The sequence below is a fragment of the Carcharhinus amblyrhynchos genome, chromosome 2 (genome assembly GCF_965287045.1).
Source record: "Carcharhinus amblyrhynchos chromosome 2, sCarAmb.v2.hapA, whole genome shotgun sequence".
Classification (NCBI taxonomy): Eukaryota; Metazoa; Chordata; class Chondrichthyes; order Carcharhiniformes; family Carcharhinidae; genus Carcharhinus; species Carcharhinus amblyrhynchos.
In genome coordinates, this window is record NC_137325.1 from 7,985,398 (window position 1) to 8,007,695 (window position 22,298).

At 46.3% G+C, this 22,298-nt stretch overlaps 1 protein-coding gene across 1 annotated transcript in view; it reads right to left on the reverse strand.

The window, feature by feature from the left end:
* Positions 1-22,298, reverse strand: part of LOC145351981 (LIM domain-containing protein 1-like) — a 52,946-nt gene that overhangs the window by 25,054 nt on the left and 5,594 nt on the right. Inside the window, exons 2-4 of the mRNA XM_080201830.1 lie at positions 11,680-11,781; positions 2,295-2,362; positions 728-790 (exon numbers count right to left, since the gene is read on the reverse strand). Of these exons, the coding sequence (XP_080057956.1) occupies positions 728-790; positions 2,295-2,362; positions 11,680-11,781 (233 nt within the window). The remainder of the gene's footprint in view (positions 1-727; positions 791-2,294; positions 2,363-11,679; positions 11,782-22,298) is intronic.

Genomic DNA, 22,298 nt, shown 5'->3' on the forward strand with positions numbered 1-22,298 from the left:
GCCAATCAACCTAACCTGCACGGCTTTGGGAGGAAACCGGAGCACCCGGAGGAAACACACGCAGGCACGAGGAGAGTGTGCAAACTCCACACGGACAGTGACCCTAGGCTGGAATTGAACCCAGCTCCCTACTGCAGTGAGGCAACAGTGCTAACCACTGTACCACCCCTGATGTTACAGTCACGCTGAGTTCCATAGTCGCATGTTGTCGCGTCCTGCTTTATCCCAATAACCACACTCAAAACCAAAAAGAAAACACACAGTGATCTTGGGAATTAAAGATGACCTTGTTAATATTCTCCCGGCTTTCTGTTTACAAATGATTTTGGAAGCCCCGAGAGAACTCCTTTGTTAACGGAGCCAGTTTTCTGGGTGAGGAGGTGCAGAAGGGGAGGGAATGCCACCCCATAACAACTGCTCAGCATCAAGATATCCCAGCCCCAAGTCCAGGGCGGGGTGGGAGAGAGGCAGCGGAGGAAGGAGTGTAACTACAATCTTGAGACTGCAACTTTCAGACACACAGGTGGAACTTTCGCACCCTGCCCGCTGTGGGAACTGTAGTGGGCGGGAGCGCGGACCAAACAAAGGCCCGTTGACCTCTGGAGGGATTTTCCGGATTTGGGTCAGAAAGTCCCGCCTACTGTTTCCAAGAGCTGGAATGTCACATCTCAGAGTTAACAGGATTATATTACCCAGAAGACAACAATATCATTGGCCCACAACTCACCATATCCATTATGAGGTGACCACAGGTGAAACACTTGTCAGCCGATTGCTGGAAACCGGAGTACTGTGGGAGTGGGATGGAGAGAGAAAAACAAGTTGGAATTACTGACCTCCGACTTCCTATATCCACACAGTGAGAGAACAAGCTATGACATTAGACAATCAAGAGGTTTCATCTCAAACTCCCATATCTTTAAGCAAAAGTATTAGTTATTTTTTATTCATTCGTGGGTCATGGACGTCGCTGGCTGGCCAGCATTTATTGCCCATCCCTAGTTGCCCAAGGGCTGTTGAGAGTCGACCACGTTGCTGTGGAGTCACGTGTAGGCCAGATCGGGCAAGGACGGCAGATTTCCTTCCCTAAAGGACATTAGTGAACCAGATGGGTTTTTCTGACAATCAACAATGGTTTCATGGTCATCAGTAGATTCTTAATTTCAGATTTCTTTTTAAATTGAATTCAAATTCCGCCATCTGCCGTAGCAGGATTCGAACCCGGGTCTCCAGAACATTGGCTGAATTTTTGGGTTAATAGCCCAGCGATAATGGCACGAGACCATCTCCTCCCGTAGACCCCATTCTAACCTCAAGCCGAACATAACACAATAGGGTGGGTGGAGCTAGCCTTTAATGGGGGTTCACCTCATTTAAAGGGCCAGCAACAAGCTTAAGGCACCTCGCCAATTGTGTGGAAGAGGTGGGGGGGCAGAGGGGTAAGATTAGATGGGTTGGATGTTAAAAGTGACTGACAAAGTCCAGGTGAAGGCCAAACCCCTGGACAGACAGGCTCTTTTCCACAGATATTCCAGAGAACAGGGCCAAAATTCCATATTCCCTGGCTACTCTTTCTTGTTTTGACTGACCCCCAGTGGTTTCTTTAAGAGGCACTGGTTTAAACAGCTCACTGCTGGATACAAACACTTGGCCTGTTTGTAATTAAAACATACAACCAAGGTCATCTCCTTGTTGACGGACTTTCACATTACACTTGAAACAGGCAGATACTCCAGCCACCCATTTCAGGACCTCACCCAGGATGGCGGTGGGGGAATGTGACCCAGCATCATGTCTGGACACCACAGAATAGAATCCCTACAATGTAGGAGGCCATTTGGCCTATCGAGTCTGCACCAGCTCTCTGACAGAAGTGTCTAACCCTCTCTCCTTCACCTTATCCTTGTAACCCCACACATTTCCTATGATTCATCTCCCTAACCCACATATCTTTGGAATGTGGGAGGAAACCGGAGCACCCGGAGGGAACCCACGCAGACATGGGGAGAACATGCAAATTCCACACAGATGGTGACCCCAGGCCGGAACTGAACCCGGGTCCCCGGCGCTGTGAGGCAGCAGTGCTAACCACTGTGCCATCCCACCATCAACCGTGAATCAAGTTAAAACTCAGCCTTTCCTTTCCCCCCAGAACCGCCAGGTCCTACACTTCCTGAAAAGTCAATCAGAGGTCATGGTGTACAATGCGCCGATCCTCAATGTCCATCTTGGGTAGAGATCCATTCAGCACATCCCCGTTAGCCCCAAAACTACTGCATGGAAACGAGTCTCACCAGAAAGTCCTCCTCACAGTAAACTCTTCCATTAACAAAGTAGAAAGCTTTCCCCCGCAATCTTCGACCTATGGAAACAGCAAAATAAAAAAGTGATTTAAAAAAAAGTGTATATAATAGATGGAAGGTTCTGGAAATCCAGTTGACACACCAACGTGTTAGGAAAGACAGGTTAACATTCCCAGGGTGGGCTCTGCAGTATCAGGGACTGTGTACAGCAGTGATGTAAGAGAGCATGTGACCCAGCATCAGTTGAGCATTGGACAGAGCCCTGTGTATCAGCCAGCACGGAGACCAATCCTAGCTTGTACCCTTTACTGTATATTCATGAATAGTTCTAACAGCCAATGAAGACTAACAGTGATTGGATTGTGCACAGCGGTTAGCACTGCTGCAGCATCAGGGATGCGGGTTCGGTCACTGTGGGCCAGCCTGGGTCACTACCTGTCTGATATGGAGTAGCCGGCATTGGACTGGGACAGGCACAGGCACAGTAAGTAGTCTCACAATACCAGGTTGAAATCCAACAGGTTTATTTGGTAGTATGAGCTTTTGGAGCGCTGCTCCTTCACCTGATGAAGGAGCAGTGCTCTGAGAGCTTGAGCTACCAAATAAACCTGCTGGACTTTAACCTGATATTGTGAGACTGCTGACCATGACTGTCTGTGCCGAGTCTGCACATTCTCCCCATGTCTGCGTGGGTTCCCTCCAGGTTCTCTGGTTTCCTCCACAGTCTGAAAGACATGCTGGTTAGGAGCATTGACCGTGCTAAATTCTCCCTCAGTGTACCCGAACAGGCACTGGAGTGTGGCAACTAGGGGATTCATTGCAGTGTTAATGTAAGCCTACCTGCGACATTAATAATTAAACTTTAATGTATGACCACAAAAACTTCTTCAGACCCACCAAACTGTAGCCAACACCCTACGCCAGGCTCCTGATAACAGATTTGTGTCTCCAACTCGGTGGGAAAGGAGGGGGTGGATTGGGTTTACTCCGAGTTTGGACCTGATCCAGGTTTTGAGAGTGGAAGTGTTCTCCTACGTAACACTGGAGGCTTGTAGTGATGAAAATCAGGATACTGACAACCATATCTTAACTTGATTTAATTCAAAAACCATCAGATTGGAGATCCTTTTTAGAAAGAGATCAGCTGATGGTTAATATGTCCGGCTCTACAAGGAAAAAGAACAGTACAGAACAGGAATAGGCCCTTTAGGCCTGTACCAATCATGATTTCCCCTAATTAAACAAAAAGAAACCTTCTGCTCTTATTCAAGTCATATCCTTCTATTCCTTCCCTCTTCATGTACCAATCCAGATCCCTCTTACGTTGCTAATGTACCTGCTTCCATCACCTCCTCTGGCAGCACGTTCCATCACTCTCTGTGTGAAAATCTTCCCCCGCACATCACTCTTAAACTCTCCCCCTCTCACCTCGAACCTGTGCCCCCCTGTAAATTGACACTTCCACCCCTGGAAAAAGCCTGTAACTATCCATCCTGTCGACGCCTCTCATAATTTCTATTGTCTCCCATCAGCCCCCATCTTTCCTGTGAAAACAATCCGAATTTATTCAACCTCTCCTCGTAGTCAACACCCTCGAGACCAGGCAACACCCCGGTGAACCTTTTCTCCACCGTCTCCAAAGCTTCCACGTCCTTCTGGTAGTGTGGTGACAGGGATTGCACACAATACTCCAAATGCAGCCTAAACAAGGTTTTATTTAGCTGCAACATGATTTGCCAACTCCTGTACTCAATACCCCGGTTGATGAAGGCAAGCATACCATATGCCTTCTTAATCACCTTGGCCACTTGTGTTGCCACTTTAGGGAACTGTGGACCTGCACGCCCAGATCCCTCTGTATGTTAATGTTCCTAAGGGTTCTGCAGTATATTTACAGTATAATTTGATCCTCCAAAATGCATCACCTTGTATTTTTCCAGATTAAACACCATCTGCCAGTTAACCATAGAGCCCTACAGTGCAGAAAGAGGCCCTTCTGCCCATCGAGTCTGCACCTAACGCAATCCCACCCAGGCCCTACCCCCGTATCCCCATATATTATACCCACTAATCCCTCTAACCTACACATCCCTGGACACTAAGGGGCAATTTCTTAGCACAGCCAATCAACCTAACCCGCACATCTTTGGACTGTGGGAGAAAACCGGAGCACCCGGAGGAAACCCACACAGACACGAGGAGAATGTGCAAACTCCACAGAGACAGTGACCCGAGCCGGGAATCGAACCCAGGACCCTGGAGCTGTGAAGCAGCAGTGCTGACCACTGTGCTACCCTGCCTTACTTGTGACTAATAAATAACTTAAAATGTGGATGCGGCTGTTCCCATTTTGATAATAAAGGTTAATAACGATGGAAGATTGGTCTCAGCGAGGACCAAAAGGTTTTCAGTTTAAAGTCCTCAGTTACCCAGAACCTTCAACTTAAACAATTCTCACTCGATTGATCAAAATGATCCTCTCAAACTATCGCGTGTGTATTTTAACAATTTAATTTGGTTTTTATTTCAAGGCCTCAGCTTACTCTTGGTAATATTCACCCGAGCAAATTCCTTGCATTGCAGCCGTACCAGATAGCAACACAGAGAGGGGAGAGCATGCATGGAGGAGGGAGGGGAAACGCGGACAGAGGGAGCTAGGGGCACGTAGGCAACACACGGGTAGTGAAGGGTGCAGGGAGTGAGCGGCAAGGGCTGTACAAGTGAGGGGTGCGCAGGGAGTGAGGGCCATGCGGACGTGGGGAGCACAAGCCACACGTGGACATGGGGGAGTGAGGGGCACAGTGTGTGTCGGGCAAGGGGTACAGGAGGGGTGAGAGAGACAGAAGTGTGCAGCAGATTTGAGGGACGGGGTGAGGGGGGCAGAGACGGGGTGAGGGGGGCAGAGACGGGGTGAGGGGGGCAGAGTATGAGAGAGAAAGAGTTTGAGAGAGAAAGAGTTTGAGAGAGAGACAGTATGAGTGAGAAAGAGAGAATGATGAGCGAGAGAGTGCAAGAGAGAGTTTTTCTTCAGTTTGTAATAGTGCAGCTAAACACCATCTGAACACTGGAGTCAATTGCTCATAACCTCACAATCTTGAAAATGCTGAACATGTTCTACAACAGAAACACGATACATTCCCCCAAACTCAGCCCAAACAAGGCTTTCCACATCAAAACCTCTCTCCCAACTGTCACTGCTATTTATAAACCACAAAAAAATGAACCGCTAATCTCGGTTGTAGCAAACCGCAGCAACCTCTTTCACATCCTTTGTGATAACATTCCAGAACATTCCACACTTGCTGGGGGAGGGAGTTGATGTTTCAAAAAAAAAATGTGCACAGCTGGTTACAGACACACACAGACTGCAGAAATGCAAACTGTGTGGAATGTAAAACTATAACATTGCCAAAACTGGTAAAAGAACATGTTTCAGCGTGCAAGTGTGATAAATCTATCAAATTTATATGTGGACTAGCAAACTAGACTGTGATTATTTTACTCCCATTCTGTTCCAGACCATAGAGTTAGTCTTCCACTACACTTCAAAAGATTATTTCATTGTATTCTTCAACTAAACTGAAACAATTTCCTCGTCTGTCCAGCAGAAGCCCAAATTTCTGAAGATCCACTAGTGCGCTCCCAGCATACATCAGCTCGGAGTGTCAACACAGCACGAACCCTCTGGGCCAGACTGGGAAGGGAATTCCTGTTAGATTTCACTCAGACTCCAGCACCAATCACTTGACCCAGCGTCAAAGACCAACGAATTTTAGAAACACTCTCAGGTTCTGCCCAAAATGATTTGCCTTTGTGCTTTTCACATTCCATTCTCAAAATCTTCAAGACTTGAGTGGCACAGTGGGTTAGCACTGCTGCCTCACAGCGCCAGAGACCCGGGTTCGATTCCCGGCTTGGGTCACTGTCTGTGTGGAGTCTGCACGTTCTCCCTGTGTCTGTGTGGGTTTCCTTCAGGTGCTGGGATTTTATCTGAAAGACATACTAGTTAGGTGCATTGGCCAAGATAAATTCTCCCTCAGTGTACCCGAACAGGTGCCGGAGTGTGGCGACTAGGGAATTTTCACAGTAACTTCATTGCAGTCTTAATGTAAGCCTAATTGTGACACCAATAAATAAACATTAAACTCAATTTGCCTAATTCGGGCCAACAGAATTGCCCTCAGGTTAACATAGCAATAACCTGATGTATTTACTCCTCTCATCCTAACCTACATATTTTGGGATACTAAGGAGCAATTTATCATGACCAATCAACCTAACCTGCACATCTTTGGACTGTGGGAGGAAACCAGAGCACCCAGAGGAAACTCACGCAGACACAGGGAGAACATGCAAACTCCACTCAGTCATCCAAGGTCGGAATTGAACCCAGGTCCCTGGCGTTGAGAGACAGCAGTGCTAACCACTGTGCCCACCCCAGAACACTGCAGTAGCCTTGCCCACAGTTGATTAGCACAAGAGAGGGGTAACCACTCCCATTACCACATAGTAAGACTTCACCAGGTTATCGCTATTAAATACATCAAGATATGGTTCAGGGAGAAACTGATGTGGTGGCAGTGTCATTCAGCTCAGAGAGGCCCAGGCTAATGTTTTAGGGGACTTGGGTTCAAATCCCACCACAGCAGCTGGTGGAGTTTTAAGTTCAATTAATAACATATGGAACTGAAAATCAATAATCTGGTTCACTAATGTCCTTTAGGGAAGGAAATCTGCCAGCTTTACCTGGTCTGGTCTACACGTGACTCCAGAACCGCAGCAATGTAGGAGACTGTTAACTGCCCTGTGAAATAGTCCAGCAAGACACTCACTTCAAGGTCAATTAGAACATAAGAAATAGGAGCAGGAGTAGGCCATCTAGCCCTTCGAGCCTGCCCCGCCATTCAATAAGATCATTAGGGATAAGCAATAAATTCTGGTCTTGTGTCGTAACTCTGACTGGCTGTAAAATTCTAGATTTATAAATTGAATTCAAATTCCACCAATTGCTACGGTGGGATTTGAACTTGTGACCCCCACAGCATTAGCCTGGGCAGCTGGACCGCTCACCCAATAACATTAGGGAGATTGTATTTCACACTATTCAGTCCTCGAGCTGTTCACAACAAAGCAGCAGAGGGTGCTTTATAATTGACAAGTTTTAACTCAGTAATTAGCCGAGCGTAAACAAGGAGAAGTGAGTAAGGAGTCAGGCTGTCAGTGAAGACATCAACAAGCTTTGGCATTCCTAACTATCGCAGTCATTCCTGTTCCTGTATGTGATAAAGAGTAAGAAGTCTCACAACACCAGGTTAAGGTCCAACAGGTTTATCTGTAGCAAACGCGACCAGCTTTGAGAACTGCGCCAGCTCTGAAAGCTAGTGACGTTTACTACAAATAAACCTGTTGGACTTTAACCCGGTGTTGTGGTACTTCTTGCTGTGTTTACACCAGTCCAACGCCGGCATCTCCACAATGTGATAAAGAGTCACAGAAACCACGAGGAACACTAACGAAAGACTGAACCCTCCAGTCAAAGCTGCTTCAGCGAGTCAGCTCAGGGCCACAGTTACACAAATCGATTCTCAGAGACCAAAACTAACACTGAGCTGCCTTTAGTTCCAGATCTTTCATGACACCAAACCTTCCTGCTGCTGCACAAAGATGTTATGTTCAATTGCATTGGCAAACCTTGATAAACAGTATTCTGTTGCTCACACAGCGATAGTTCAATGCATCCAGTGTTTGGGAAAAATTAACCTCTGGCAATCTCCAGCTCCTGTAATCCGCACCAAACAAAAAAACCCAGCCAACACCAGCACACCCAATAACCATCACATTCCAGTCATAACACCACTACGCAATCAGGGAGATGAAAAAATTACCCCTTTGGGCTCTTTTGTATCTCTCCCCTCCCACCTTAAGCCTATGCCCTCTAGTTTTAGACTACCCTACCATTGGGAAAAGACGTTGATGATCTACCTTATTTACACCCCTCAATATTTTGTAGATCTCTATAAGATCACCCCTAAGCTCCAGGGAAAAAAATCCCAGTCTATCCAGCCTCTTAACTCAAGTCCCACTTTTGTATCTCTCCCCTCTCATCTTAAACCTATGCCCTCTAGTTTTAGACTCCCCTACCTTTGGGAAAAGATATTGGCTATCTAGCTGATCTGTGCCCCTCATTATTTTATAGACCTCTATAAAATCACCCCTCAGCCTCCTACGCTCCAAGAGAAAAAGGCCCCAGTCTATTCAACCTCTCCTTATAACTCAAACCATCAAGACCCAGTGACATCCTAGCAAATCTTTTCTGCGCTCTTTCTAGTTTAATAATATCCTTTCTATAATAGGGTGACCAGAACTGTACCCAGTATTCTGGGTGGCACAGTGGTTAGCACTGCTGCCTCACAGTGCCGGGGTCCCACGTTCAGTTACGGCCTTGGTCACTGTCTGTGTGGAGTTTGCACATTCTCCCCGTGTCTGCGTGGGTTTCCTCCAGGTGCTCCAGTTTCCTCCTGGATCTGTTTCTCTCCCTCTACAGAGGCTGTCTGGCCTGCTGAGATGTTCCAGCGTTCTCTGTTCTTGTTTCTGGAGCAGAGAGGCCTGATATAAATCACTGGAGGTGGCAGGATAGTTTGAGGGAGTGACTGGCGACGCATACAGTGTGCTGAGCTTTATCAGTAGGGGCTCAGGGTACATGTGAAAGAAGGTTAAACTCTACAGAAGACTGGTTAGACCTCAGCTGGAGTACTGCATCCCGCTCTGAGCATGGGATGGCTGTGAAGGCATCAGAGAGACAAGATTGGTTCCCAGGATGAGGAACTTCAGTTGGGTAGAAAAATCCGTGAGGCCGGATCCGCTCGCATTGGAGAGGCGAAGACAGGGAGGAAATTTGGTGGAGGGATCGTGAGGGATCAGGACAGACTAGATAGGGAGAAACTGTTCCCATTGCTGCAAGAATGGAGAATCAGAAGCTACAGATTTACAGCAATTAACAAAAGGAAACACGAGGAGAAACTTTTTCACAAAGCAACTGGTTCGATTTGGAGTGCGCTTCCTGAGGGTGTGGTGGAGGCAGGATTAATCGAGGCTTTCAAAGGGGAATTGGATCGTAATCCAAAAATGAAAAAAAGAAACTGCAGTGCCACAGGGAGAAGGGAATTGTTCCTTCAGAGAGCAAGCACAGACACAGTGGGTCAAATGGCCTCCTTCTGTGCTGTAACAATTCTGGGATTCTATGAACCCCAAAAGAGAAAATTTTGGGCGGCACAGTAGCACAGTGGTTAGCGCTGCTGCTTCACAGCTCCAGGGTCCCGGGTTCGATTCCCGGCGCGGGTCACTGTCTGTGTGGAGTTTGCACATTCTCCTCGTGTCTGCGTGGGTTTCCTCCCACAGTCCAAAGATGTGCGGGTTAGTTTGATTGGCCATGCTAAGAAATTGTCCCTTAGTGTCCAGGGATGTGTAGGTTATAGGGGCTACTGGGGATAATGTATAGGGATATGGGGGTAGGGCCTGGCTGGGATTGTGTTCGGTGCAGACTCGATGGGCTGAAGGGCCTTTTCCTGCACTGTAGGGTTCTATGATTCTATGATCTAAATTGCTGGGAAATCTCAGCTGGTCTGGCAGTATCTGTAAGGAGAGCGAAGAGCTGACGTTTCGAGTCCAGATGACCCTTTGTCAAAGCTAAAGGGCGTAGAAAGTGGGAGATATTTATACTGCAGGGGGAGGGAATGAAAGATGAGTCATAGCCACAAAAACAAGGGGAAAGGCTGCTAATGGCAGCCCATAGAGAGAATAGGTGTGAATGGACAAACGACTGAGAAGCTGAAATTAGAGGGTAAACTGTGACGAGTGAAGGTGTAGGGGAGGGAATGGGTGGGGAAAGAGGTAACATTCAGAAAAAAGAGGGAAGGGTGAGAAAAGGTAAGGAAAGGGGGTTAAACTGTGGGGGGAAGAGTGGCGGGAGGGAAGCAAAAATGAAGAAAGACACTAAAGAAATAAAAGATAACAGCAAAAAATTAAATCAAGTTAAAACAAAAGGGGTGGAGGTGGAGTAGAGCTAATCATCTGAAGTTGCTGAATTTGTGTTCGGAACGCATGTGGTTCTATGATTACAGGCACTATAAGTGCAAAATATTATTGCAAAGGACATGGATCATTTAAAGACATTCAACATAACCGTGCAAAGACAAGGTGTGTCTGAGAAATCTAATAGAGTGTTTTTTGCAGGAACAGTGGGACACGTTGACGAATGGAACCACAGCGGATGTTGTGCTGACAGATTTTCAAAAGGAATTGAACATATAGAAACTTGATGAGACAGCACAGTGGTTAGCACTGCTGCTTCACAGCACCGGGGACACGGTTTCGATTCCCGGCTTGGGTCACCGTCTGTGTGGAGTTTGCACGTTCTCCCCGTGTCGGCGTGGGCTTCCTCCGCCTGCTCCAGTTTCCTCCCACAATCTGAAAGAATTTCAGCATTGGCCGTGCTAAATTCTCCCTCAGCTGTACCCAAACAGGTGCCGGAGTGTGGCGACTAGGGGATTTTCACAGTAACTTCACTGCAGTGTTAATGTTACTCGTGTGCTGTTCCCTCTAGGCGAAGGGTCAGTCATGAGGGGGACATCGGTTCGGGGGGGGGCAGGAGGTTTAGCGCGGATGTGAGGAAAAACCTCCTTACCCAGAGGGTGGTGATGGTCTGGAATGCGCTGTCTGGGAGGATGGGAGAGGCAGGTTGCCTCACATCCTTTAAGGAGTACCTGGATGAGCACCTGGCACATCATAACATTCAGGGCATTGGGCCAAGTGTTGGCAAATGGAATTAGGTGAGAGGTCAGGTGCTTCCCACGTGTCAGTACAGACTCAATGGGCTGGAGAGCCTTGTCTGCACTCTGTGATTCTATAGCTGTTTAAAATCACAAAGGATTTAGGTAGAGTAAAAAAAGACGAACTGTTCCCACTGGCACGAGAGAACCAGAGGGCACAGATTTAAGGCGATTGGCAAAAGAACCAGAGGCAACACAAGAAAACGTTGAGTTTTGCACAAGGAGTTATGATTTGGAATGTGCGACCTGATAGGACACGGGTGGGCTGGCGGATACGGGCGGGCCGGCGGATACGGATTCAACAGCAGCTTCCAAAAAGGAATTGGGTAGATACTTGAATATATTTATATATCCGCCAAAGAGCCAGCACAGCCTTGTGTGGCCAAATGGCCTTTCCCCGCACTGTACTGATTCTTCGAAGTTCACATAATCGAGATGTTGCTGCGAGACAGTTATTCCAAGGTCAGATTCTGAACATGTCTTTTTGCCCGTGTCTGGGCACGCTCACTCCCTATATATATATATATCAGTGCTGAGTTATTACTTACTGCAGGCGCTACAAGTGAAGCAGGCATCGTGGTAGAGGTTCCCCATAGCCTGACAGGCCTGCTGTGCTCCATAAACTGCCTTGCTGCACTTCACGCACGTTCCTGGGAAAAAAAAACACAAGACAGTTTGAGATTGTCCCTGTTAATGGCAGGAACGTCAGTGCCACCAAGGTAGAGGAGTCATAAAACCACCCATTACGCAGAGCCTATTTTAACAAAGGCTTCTCTTCAAGGGGGCAGCGGAGAACATGCACCACATGGGAAGTGACAACATACTTTTGTACAACAATATTTCAAAACAAGTAGCAGCTTGCGTGTTCCACAAGCAAGTTAGAGGGGGGGAAAAAGATTTGTTAAAAACTTCATTCGCTCCTGGCGCACATCTGGCTCGATCCAGGCTGGGCGGAATTCCCTTAGTTTGATCGAGTACAAGGCTAAGACCTCCCCACACAGAGCCTCTAACACCAAGTCCCAAAACATAATGTGTTCCATTCACCAGTTCCAAAGTCCCTCACCTCCAACAGCACAAAACTCACACAAAGAAATACATAAACATTGCAGCGCTTATTTGAAATTTCCTCCCACAGGTTCGATTTGATTTATTGTTGTCACATGTATTAGTATACAGTGAAAAAGTACTGTTTCTTGCGCACTATACAGAAAAAGAATACCATTCAGGAAGAAGGAACAAGAGTGCGGAATGTAGTGTTACAGTCACAGCGAGGGTGTAGAGAAAGATCAACTTAATGCGAGGTAGGTCCATTCAAAAGTCTGATAGCAGCAGGGAAGAAGCTGTTCTTGAGTCGGTTGGTGCGTGACCTCCAACTTTTGTATCTTTTCCCAACAGAAGAAAGTGGAAGAGAGAATGTCCGGGGTACGTGGGGTCATTAATTATGCTGGCTGCTTTGCCATGGGCAGTGGGAAGTGTGGACAGAGTCAATGGATGGGAGGCTGGTTTGCGTGATGGATTGGACTACAATTCACAACCTTTCGTAGTTTCTTGCAGTCTTGGGCAGAACAGGAACCATACTAAGCTCTGATAGTTATATCTGTAAAAGTTGGTGAGAGTTGTAGCTACCATGCCAAGTTTCCCAAGTCTTGGGAAAGTAGTTGGTGGGCTTTCTTAACTATAGTGTCAGCATAGAGGGACCAGGACAGATTGTTGGTGATCTGGACACCTAAACACTTGAAGTTCTCGACCATTTCTATTTTTATCCCCATTGATGTAGACAGGACATGTTCTCCACTACTCTTCCTGAAGTCAATGACAATCTTCTTCGTTTTGCTGACATTGAGGAGGAGATTATGGTCATCGCACCAATTCATGAGACTCTCTATCTCATTCCTGTACTCTGTCTTGTCATTGTGTGAGATCCGAAAGACGTGCTTGTTGGGTGCATTGGTCATGCTAAATTCTCCCTCAGTGTATCTGAACAGGTGCCGGAGTGCGACGACTGGGGGATTTCACAATAACTTCATTGGGATCTTCATGTAAGTCTACTTGAGACAATAATAAATAAACTTTAATCTATAAGTTAGTTAAATATGGGCAAATCCTCATTATCATTTATATCTGCAGAGGAGTCACTGTTGTGAATCTCAAGACATTCGAACAGCATAACGCAGCTCAACATGACCCCGAGCCTGTGCAAGAGGAGAAACATCGTTTCCCAAGACACCTCTCTAATGCCAAACAGCCAAATGAACTGACCTTTAGGCACAAAGAGGGTCACATATGGATCAGAGTTTGATTCATGGTCTAATAGTCGAAGGACGATTCAAGTCCTGTCTAAACAACACTCGATAAAATGTTCTCATTTATTCCCGCTCACGGGAGATACATTAGTCCTTGCTACAGAGGGAGTTCAGTGAAGATTTACCAGGCTGGGATGGCAGGTCTGTCATATGAGGGCAGACTAAGTCGGTTAGGATTACATTCACTGAAATTTAGAAGAGGATCTCACAGAAACTTATAAGATTCTAACAGGGTAGATTCAGAAAGAATGTTCCCGATGGTGGGGCAGCCCAGGGATCATAGTTTGAAGGCAAGAGGTAAACCTTTTAGGACGGAGGTGAGGAGAAATTTCTTCACACAAAAGAGTGGTGAATGTGTGGAATTCACTACTACAGAAAGTAGATGAGGCCAAAATGTTGTCTGATTTCAAGAAATTAGATATTGCGTTTGGGCCTAAAGGGATTAGGGGATATGGGAGGGGAAGGGGGGGGATCAGGATATTGAATTTGATGATCAACCATGATGAGAATAAATGGCGGAGCAGGCTCGAAAGGCAGAATGGCCTACTCCTGCTTCAGGTTTCTATGTTTCGTACATTATTTTGTTTAAGTTAGATTATACATTCTCCCAGAAGGGACCACAATTTGATTCCCTCCGAGATTCTGATGGTTAATGGGTTTGTGCAAAGTTGCCTTGTGCACTTTTTTTAAAATCCATCGCAAACCAATTTAACATACACTCATTGGTGACGTTGCAGAATTAAACCTGATGGGAACGTGTTAAATCGTTCAACGGCAGAGGAAATCAGACCCTTGTGCATAAATCTATCCCGAGACACAGAGGGTGCTGTGTTGCTCACACATTACCTAATATGTCCACAAAAAGGGGCTTTGTTCTCAATCCCAGCAAACCTGCTGTGTTTACTCATCTGTTCAAACACAGCGCGGCTCAGAAAGCATCGACCCCGGCGCAGGTGACAAACATCAACCAGAATACATCACAAACCAATAAAAAATGATTTAAATAGAACAAACTCCACACGACTGTCCCACTCGCCTGCAAGGGTCTGCTGGCTGCGAGCATGAAATTCATAAAACAGCTCATCAAACCCGCAAAGAGGAGGATTATTTACACTAGCTTTAGGTTAAGATAAACATCCTGACTGCCAATTTAAAGTTTACAGTCCATGTTCTTACTTTTAAGGGGATATTCTCACGTTACAACTCTATAGTCATCTTATCCTCAAACATTTGACCAGGAAATACAAAGTTTTTAATGTTGTAAAGTTTATTTATTAATGTCACAGGTAGGCTTACATTAACACTGCAATGAAGTTACTGTGAAAATCCCCCTAGTCATCACATTCTGGCACCTGTTCAGATACACTGAAGGAGAATTTAGCACGGCCAATGCAGCTAACCAGCACGTCTTTCCAACTGTGGGAGGAGAATGGAGTACCCGGAGAAACCCATGCTGACACGGGGAGAACGTGCAGTGACAGTGACCCAAGCCAGGAATCGAATCCGGATCCCTGGCGCTGTGAGCAGTGCTAACCATTGTGCCACTGTGATGTAACATTGAAACTTAAGTAATTTGGTGTGGAGATTTGTTTTAAAGTGGGTTTGTACAAGGTCACCGCCTTCCGATCAGAAATCCAGAATTCCTCTGCAGAAACATTGAGCCCTCATCGACCAATTGCTTCCCTGTTGGTTTGTGACTGCACTTGGTATACTGCAACAACCTGCATTCATATAGCACCTTTCAAATAGTAAAGACACCATGGGAGCATTTTCAAATAGAGTTCAATATTGAAGCACATAAGGGTGGCCAAAAACTTTGCGCAAGAGATACCCAGGAGGGAAAAAAAACCCCAGTTTGGACCAGTATTCTTATTTCCCCAGTTTACCATCTTTCCCCTTTGGGTGAGGGTTAAGACGAAAGATAGAGAGGGTAAGGAGTTTCAGGAGGTAATTCTGGAGCTCAGGGTCCAGGCATCCAAAGTCACGGTCCCTTAAAATCTGGGATGTACAAGATTACTTGGGAGAAACCGTCTAATAAAAAGTTCAATCTTAAATAGAAAGAAAGCAGGAGGTTTGAGATTGAAGCTGGAAATGAACCGGATCCCCCGGGAAAGATAACGAAACAGGCCAAAACTGCATAGGCAGATGTGGCCAGCCGCCAAAAGGCCAACACCCAGCCCACCCCCCCACAGACACCCACCTCACCATCAGTTAGTCTCCCCCTGCCCCCCATTTCTTACAGTTTTCTCTGACCATGAAGTTAAAACGGACGACTGGAGTCACTCACTGCTGAGCGCCAAGGTTTTCGGAGCCTGAAGCTCCTTTAAGGACATCACGCCAAGACACCTCACCGTGAGAAAGCTGACATTTAGCTGTGAGGAGAGGTTGAATCAACTGGGATTGTTACTCTCTGGAAAGAGGGGCAACCCGACAGAAGTTTATAAAATTATGAGGGGTATAGATAGGATGAACAGTTGGAAGGTTTTCCCCCAGGGGAGAAATGACAATTACAAGGGGGCACACGTTCAAGATAAGGTTCAGTGGAGATTTGTGGGGTCGTCTTTTTATATAGAGGGTGGTGAGGGCGTGGAGTGCACTGCCACGTGTTGTTTGAGGCAGACACGTTTATGACATTTAAGACTTATCTTGATTGACACATGAACAAACGGGGAATAGAGGGACATAAGCGGTTGGTCTCCATAGGATAACGTGATCGGCACAGGCTTGGAGGGCCTGTTCCTGTGCTGTACTGTTCTTTGTTCGAAAATACATTGAGCTATCAAAAAAGGTGACCAAAGAAAGGCCAAGCTGAAGAGTTGGTTTGAAACGGGGCTCAAGATAGGAGGAGGGGTGGAATCCTATATTGAAGAGGCTGGACTGGCAAGGGCACTGCCATCAACGATGGGAGGCTTGGTTTCATCTCCTTCCCCGTTGGTAAGAACTCACGAACAATTGGCACCTGGACCCACATAATCTGACCAATCAAGATTTTGGGGTCCTTCACCTGCTGTCACCATGTTGTATGTTTTCTCATGAAGAGCTCTAGAAAAGTGAATGAACAATAACTGTTCGTCCTGACTAGGTACCATCTTCATGCTGGCTTCCAACAGACTCACCGCTGCACTCTCCTGCCCCCCCCTCATGACTCTCTACATCACAACGTGGGTGGGACTGTTTCTCCAATCCCACGTTAACCGTGGGTTCTGAACACCCTAATACCAGAAAGTCTCCAACAGAATCTGCATGGGCCTTAAATAAAACAACACCCAGATAGAAGTGTAGGGGGATGATCGGAGTGGATTTCCCAGACCAAGGCTCTGGTCTTTTAAATCATATGTCCCCCATTCCTTCGACGTGGCTGTCCCCTTCCCCATGCAGAGATTTTCTCGAGGGCCTGGCACCTGGGACATTTCCGCACGTAGTTAAAATATCTTGCGAAATATTTTTACCTGGCCGTAATTAAATCGGAAGAGTTAACTGCATGATCAGTGATGTAACTGCACCATTTTTACACATAGCTTTGACTGTGATATGATAGCAACTCTGTCACATCATAAGCCAATGAGAAAGGGTCGAGAGCTTCATGTTTTTAGGTGTCCAGGTCACCAACAACCTGTCCTGGTCCCCCCCATGCTGACACTATTGTTAAGAAAGCCCACCAATGCCTCTACTTTCTCAGAAGACTAAGGAAATTTGGCATGTCAGCTACGACTCTCACCAATTTTACAGATGCACCGTGGAAAGCATTCTTTCTGGTTGTATCACAGCTTGGTCTGGGCTCCTGCTCTGCCCAAGACCACAAGAAATTACAAAAGGTCGCGAACATAGCCCAATCCATCACGTAAACCAGCCTCCCGTCCATTGACTCTGTCTACACTGCCCACTGCCTCGGCAAAGCAGCCAGCATAATTCAGGGCCCCTCGCACTCCGGACATTCTCTCTTCCACCTTCTTCCATCGGAAAAAACATACAAAAGTCTGAGGTCACGTACCACCTAACTCAAGAACAGCTTCTTCCCTGCTGCTGTCAGGCTTTTGAATGGACCTACCTCGCATTAAGTTGATCTTTCTCTATACCCTAGCTATGACTGTAACACTACATTCTGCACTCTCTCATTTCCTTCTCTATGAACGGTATGTTTTGTCTGTATAGCACGCAAGAAAAAACACTTTTCACTGTATGTTAATAATGACAATAATAAATCAACCCAAACACCTGGCTGGGCCTATGGCACCCCTACATCTACATCAAGGAAGAAATGTATCTTGTCAGTCAGAAGATAATAAGATATTCCTTCCAGCTCCTGCAGTGATGTTGCTATTGTACATTCTGTCTGGTTTCAGTGAATCATAGCCTAGACGTCACATTCCAGCCTACTGCAAAACTAACGCCTGAAGAAAGATTTCCCTTTGCTGTTATTCCCACTGCTAATTCACCACGGGTTCCACTCCACCTAACAACCTCAGACACCGGTGGCTGTAAAAGCCAAAGGAGCAACTTCGCTGGTGGCCTGGCCAAAATTCTTTCCAAGTTAACTCATGTCTGACTGGTATTTGCAATTCTGTACTTAATTCCATACAGAGCACAGTGATTGCATATACCCCACGTGCATACAGTACGGTGCTGCATATACCCTACATACATACAGTACAGTGCTGCATATACCCTACGTACATACAGTACGGTGCTGCATATACCCTACATACATACAGTACAGTGCTGCATATACCCTACGTACATACAGCACAGTTCTGCATATACCCTACGTACATACAGTACAGTGCTGCATATACCCTACATACATACAGCACAGTGCTGCATATGCCCAGGGGGCACCTTGGCACTGCCCATCAGGCAATCAAGGTTGGCCCAGACACATCCGGGGGGTGGGCGGTTAGCAAGCGGGCCATGTGGGGAGGGGGCGTTCTCATGGGCGGCAATGCGGGGGTCATGGGGCTGGCCAGCGACTGGGAGGCCAGTAGTGCAGAGCTATTGCGCATGCGCCGAGCTCAGCACTGACAGATCTGCGCGTGCGCAGTGGCCCACTCAGCTCTGTGCTGCCGGCCTCTCCAATGGGAATAGGCCCTGTCCCCTGATTTTCTTTGTAATTCTCACCAGTGACCTCTGCAGTGCACAGAGTGTAGGAGATTCAGTTTGGAACTCCCAGTTTCTACGCAAATTCAATGCTTAGAAATTGTTTTGGGAGAACTGCCCTCAAGATTTTCACGCTGTTTGACAGGATAAATGCTGAGAAGTTGCTTCTCCTTGTGGGAGAGCCTAGGACCAGAGTAAGCGGGTATCCATTTAACACAGAGATGAGCGGGAATTCCTTCTCTCAGAGAGGAGCGAATTTATGGAATTCTTTACTTCAGAGACTGGGTCATTAAGTATGTTCAAGGTTGAGATAGGCAGATTTTTAATCATTAAGGGAATCGAGGGTTATGGGGATAATACAGGAAAGTGGAGTTAAGGATTATCAGAGCGATCATGATCTCACTGAATGGTGGGACAGACTCAATGGGCCGAAAGGCTTATTTCTGCTCCTAAGTGTTATGGTCACAGCATTAACTCTGCTAATTGCTGAATTAACGAGCTCACCCTCTGCATGTGGTGCATTTTTCTTAAACATGTGTTTTAAGAAAACTCCAAATTGGACAGCCTGCCTCACGGATGTTTAACTCCGCAGGGCAGCGCTGGAACAGGGCTCAGACTCAGAACAATTTTCCCTTAAAAAAAAAGAGCTGTTTATGTAGCGATACAACCCGAGATGTTTCACACGGGTGAATAACAGACCACAAATAAATTACAAAACAACCAGGAGATAATTGGACCGATTATTCGGAGAAACTAGTTTTCTTTTCCAAGGAGAGTCTTAAAGGAGCAGGGTGGGTGGAACTTTTTTTTTATTTCAACCAACGTGGGGGTAATAATCCCAAATGGAGTTTGGAGGAAGCAAAATTCTTGAACCTGGGGCTGTCTACAACGGTTGTATACTTCAGTGTAAGCACTGACTCCCAGTCTCGCCATTGCAAATGCTCACCAAAGGCAAATACCTCACATTTCCTTCTGCTGATCAATGCAATAGCTGCGAGGGAGACAGTGGCAATGTCACTGGGCTAGTTATTGCCCTGGAGGCATGGGTTCAAATCCCACCCCCACAACTGACAGAATTTAACTTCAATAGATAAATCTGGAATGTAAAGCTAGCCTCAGTAAAACCCACCCAGCTCCCTTTAGGGCAGGGACCCTTACCCGGTGCAGTTTATGTGTGACCCTATGCGGCTCCAGTCCCACAGCAACATCCCTCTGTGTTCAACTTAAGAGCAATTAAGGATGAGCAACGAACGCTGGCCATGGGCGGCACCAGGCAGCAGTGCTAACCACCGTGGCATCGCAGTGCCAGGGAGCCGGGTTCAATTCCCAGCTCAGGTCACCCACCGTCTGTCTAGAGTTTGCACATTCTCCCCGTGTCTGAGTGGGTTTCCTCTGGGTGCTCCAGTTTCTTCCCACCGTCCAAAGATATGCGGGTTAGGTGGATTGGCTGTAAATTGTCCCTTAAGTGTTCCGGGATGTATAGGTTAGAGGGATTGGCGGGATAAATATGTGGGGTTGTGAGGATAGGGTGGGATCGTGGTCAGTGCAGACTCGATGGGCTGAATGGCCTCCTTCTGCACTGTAGGGATTCTATGAATATAATGGAACCAGGCCCGATGATGGAAACTCGCCCAGCAAGAAACTGGGTTAAAAGCGAGTTCCTGTCAACATAAATGTGCTGCTGCATTAACAAAGCAACAAACACGTCAATTCTATTTCTACTTCTCACCTCATTTCAAAATACTCCTTAAAATCTGTCTCTTTGGCCAGGTTTCTGGTCACCTGTGCTCATATCTCATTATGTGACTCAGGGTCTAAATTTAATGATGTCCTGTGGAGCACATTCCGCAATGCTAAAGGCACGACAAAAATTGCACAATGTTGTGGATTTAATTGGATATTTAAGGCTTCCCCAATATCCCCAAGACAGAAATCAGCGCGATTTGCCTCTTCAATCTACGGACAGTAACATAAACAAAACCATCCTCCAAAAATCCCAATCAAACTAAACCGAGAGAGCATAAAAGTTCAATTAAATCAGGGTCCCAGCACTATGATCGATTTTTCACTTTATCTCTTCTGTTGCTCAATCTCCGTCCCAGCCTTGGGACACTTGGCCAGTGTCAATATCACAGCCCATGTGGCAACAGTGGTGGCACCGTGGTTAGCACTGCTGCCTCGTAGCGCCAGGGAACTGGGTTCAATTCCGGTCTCGGGTCACTGTGTGGGGTTTGCACATTCTCCCCGTGTCTGAGTGGGTTTCCTCGGGTGCTCCAGTTTCCTTCCCCAGTCCAAAGATGTAAGGGTGAGGTGAGTTGGCAATGCTAAATTGACCCTAGTTTTGGGAGTGATTAGCAGGGTAAATAAACATGTGGGGTTACAGGGATAGGCTGGGATTCTTATTGGTGCAAGCTCGATGGGCCAAATGGCCTCTTTCTGTACTGTAGGGATTCTATGAGCATGGAAAGAAAATTTAGCGTTTCTCTCTCCACCCCACCGAACTGCTCTGCCCCTATCAGTTGTATTTTGGTGAAGTGGATTCTGATAAGATATAGAAAGAAGAAAAATCACATGATGCAAACGTACATTGAATATTGTCATTGTGGGACATTCTTAATTCAATATCTCCACCACCGCAACCACCACCAGTGACAGATCTTCAACCTTTACCTCATGTTATAATCTCAAAACATCCTCTCAAGATCCAATCCAAGTTATGAAACTTGGTTATGATATAACTATTAGCATCGGCTTTTAGTCTAAATCATTCAAACGAGCCTGTACAAAATGGTTAGCACAACAAAGTCTCACAAACAGAAAATGGATGGCAAGTTCACATGATTTTGGATAAATATAGAGCAGAACGCTGGCCAATCGAAGATCGGCTTCTTCCCTGTTGCCATAAGACCTACCTCGCACTAAGTTGATCTTTCCCTACACCCTATGACTCTAACACTACATTCTGCACTCTCTCCTTTCCTTCTCTATGAACAGTATGCTTTGTCTGTATAGCACACAAGGAACAATACTTCTCACTGTATACTAATACATGTGACAATAATAAATCAAAAGGAAGAACATGATAGTCTGTCCTCAATCATACCATGGGATCTTTAATAACCAGCCAAATAAACAGATATCTATTCCTAGATAACTGCACATCCAACACAGGACTTCCTCATTGCTGCAATGTCAGTTTGATAACGTACTCAAGTTTTATATCTGAAGTCAGCCTTCTTGAGGTTAAAGGGCAGTGTTAAGAGTACAAACCCATCACACAAACAAGCCTCCCATCCATTGATTCTGCCTACACTTCCTGCTGCCTCGGAAAAGCAGCCAGCATAATTAAGGGCCCCATGCACCCTGCACATTCTTTCTTCCACCTTCTTCCGTCTGGAAAAAGATACAAAAGTCTGAGGTCACGTACCAACCAACTCAAGAACAGCTTCTTCCCTGCTGCTGTCAGACTTTTGAATGGATTTATCTCACATTAAGTTGATCCTTCTCTGCACCCTAGCTATAACTGTAACACTACATTCTGCACTCTATCGTTTCCTTCTCTATGAACCGTATGCTTTGTCTGTCTAGCGTGCAAGAAAGAATACTTTTCACTGTATGTTAATACATGTGACAATAATAAATCAAATCAAATGTGGACAACTCTTAACTGTCCTCTGAAATGTTCTGGCAAGACACTCAGATGTATCAAATACCACTACAGATACCACATGAACTGTGGCAGTTCAAGATGATGAATCTCACCATCACCT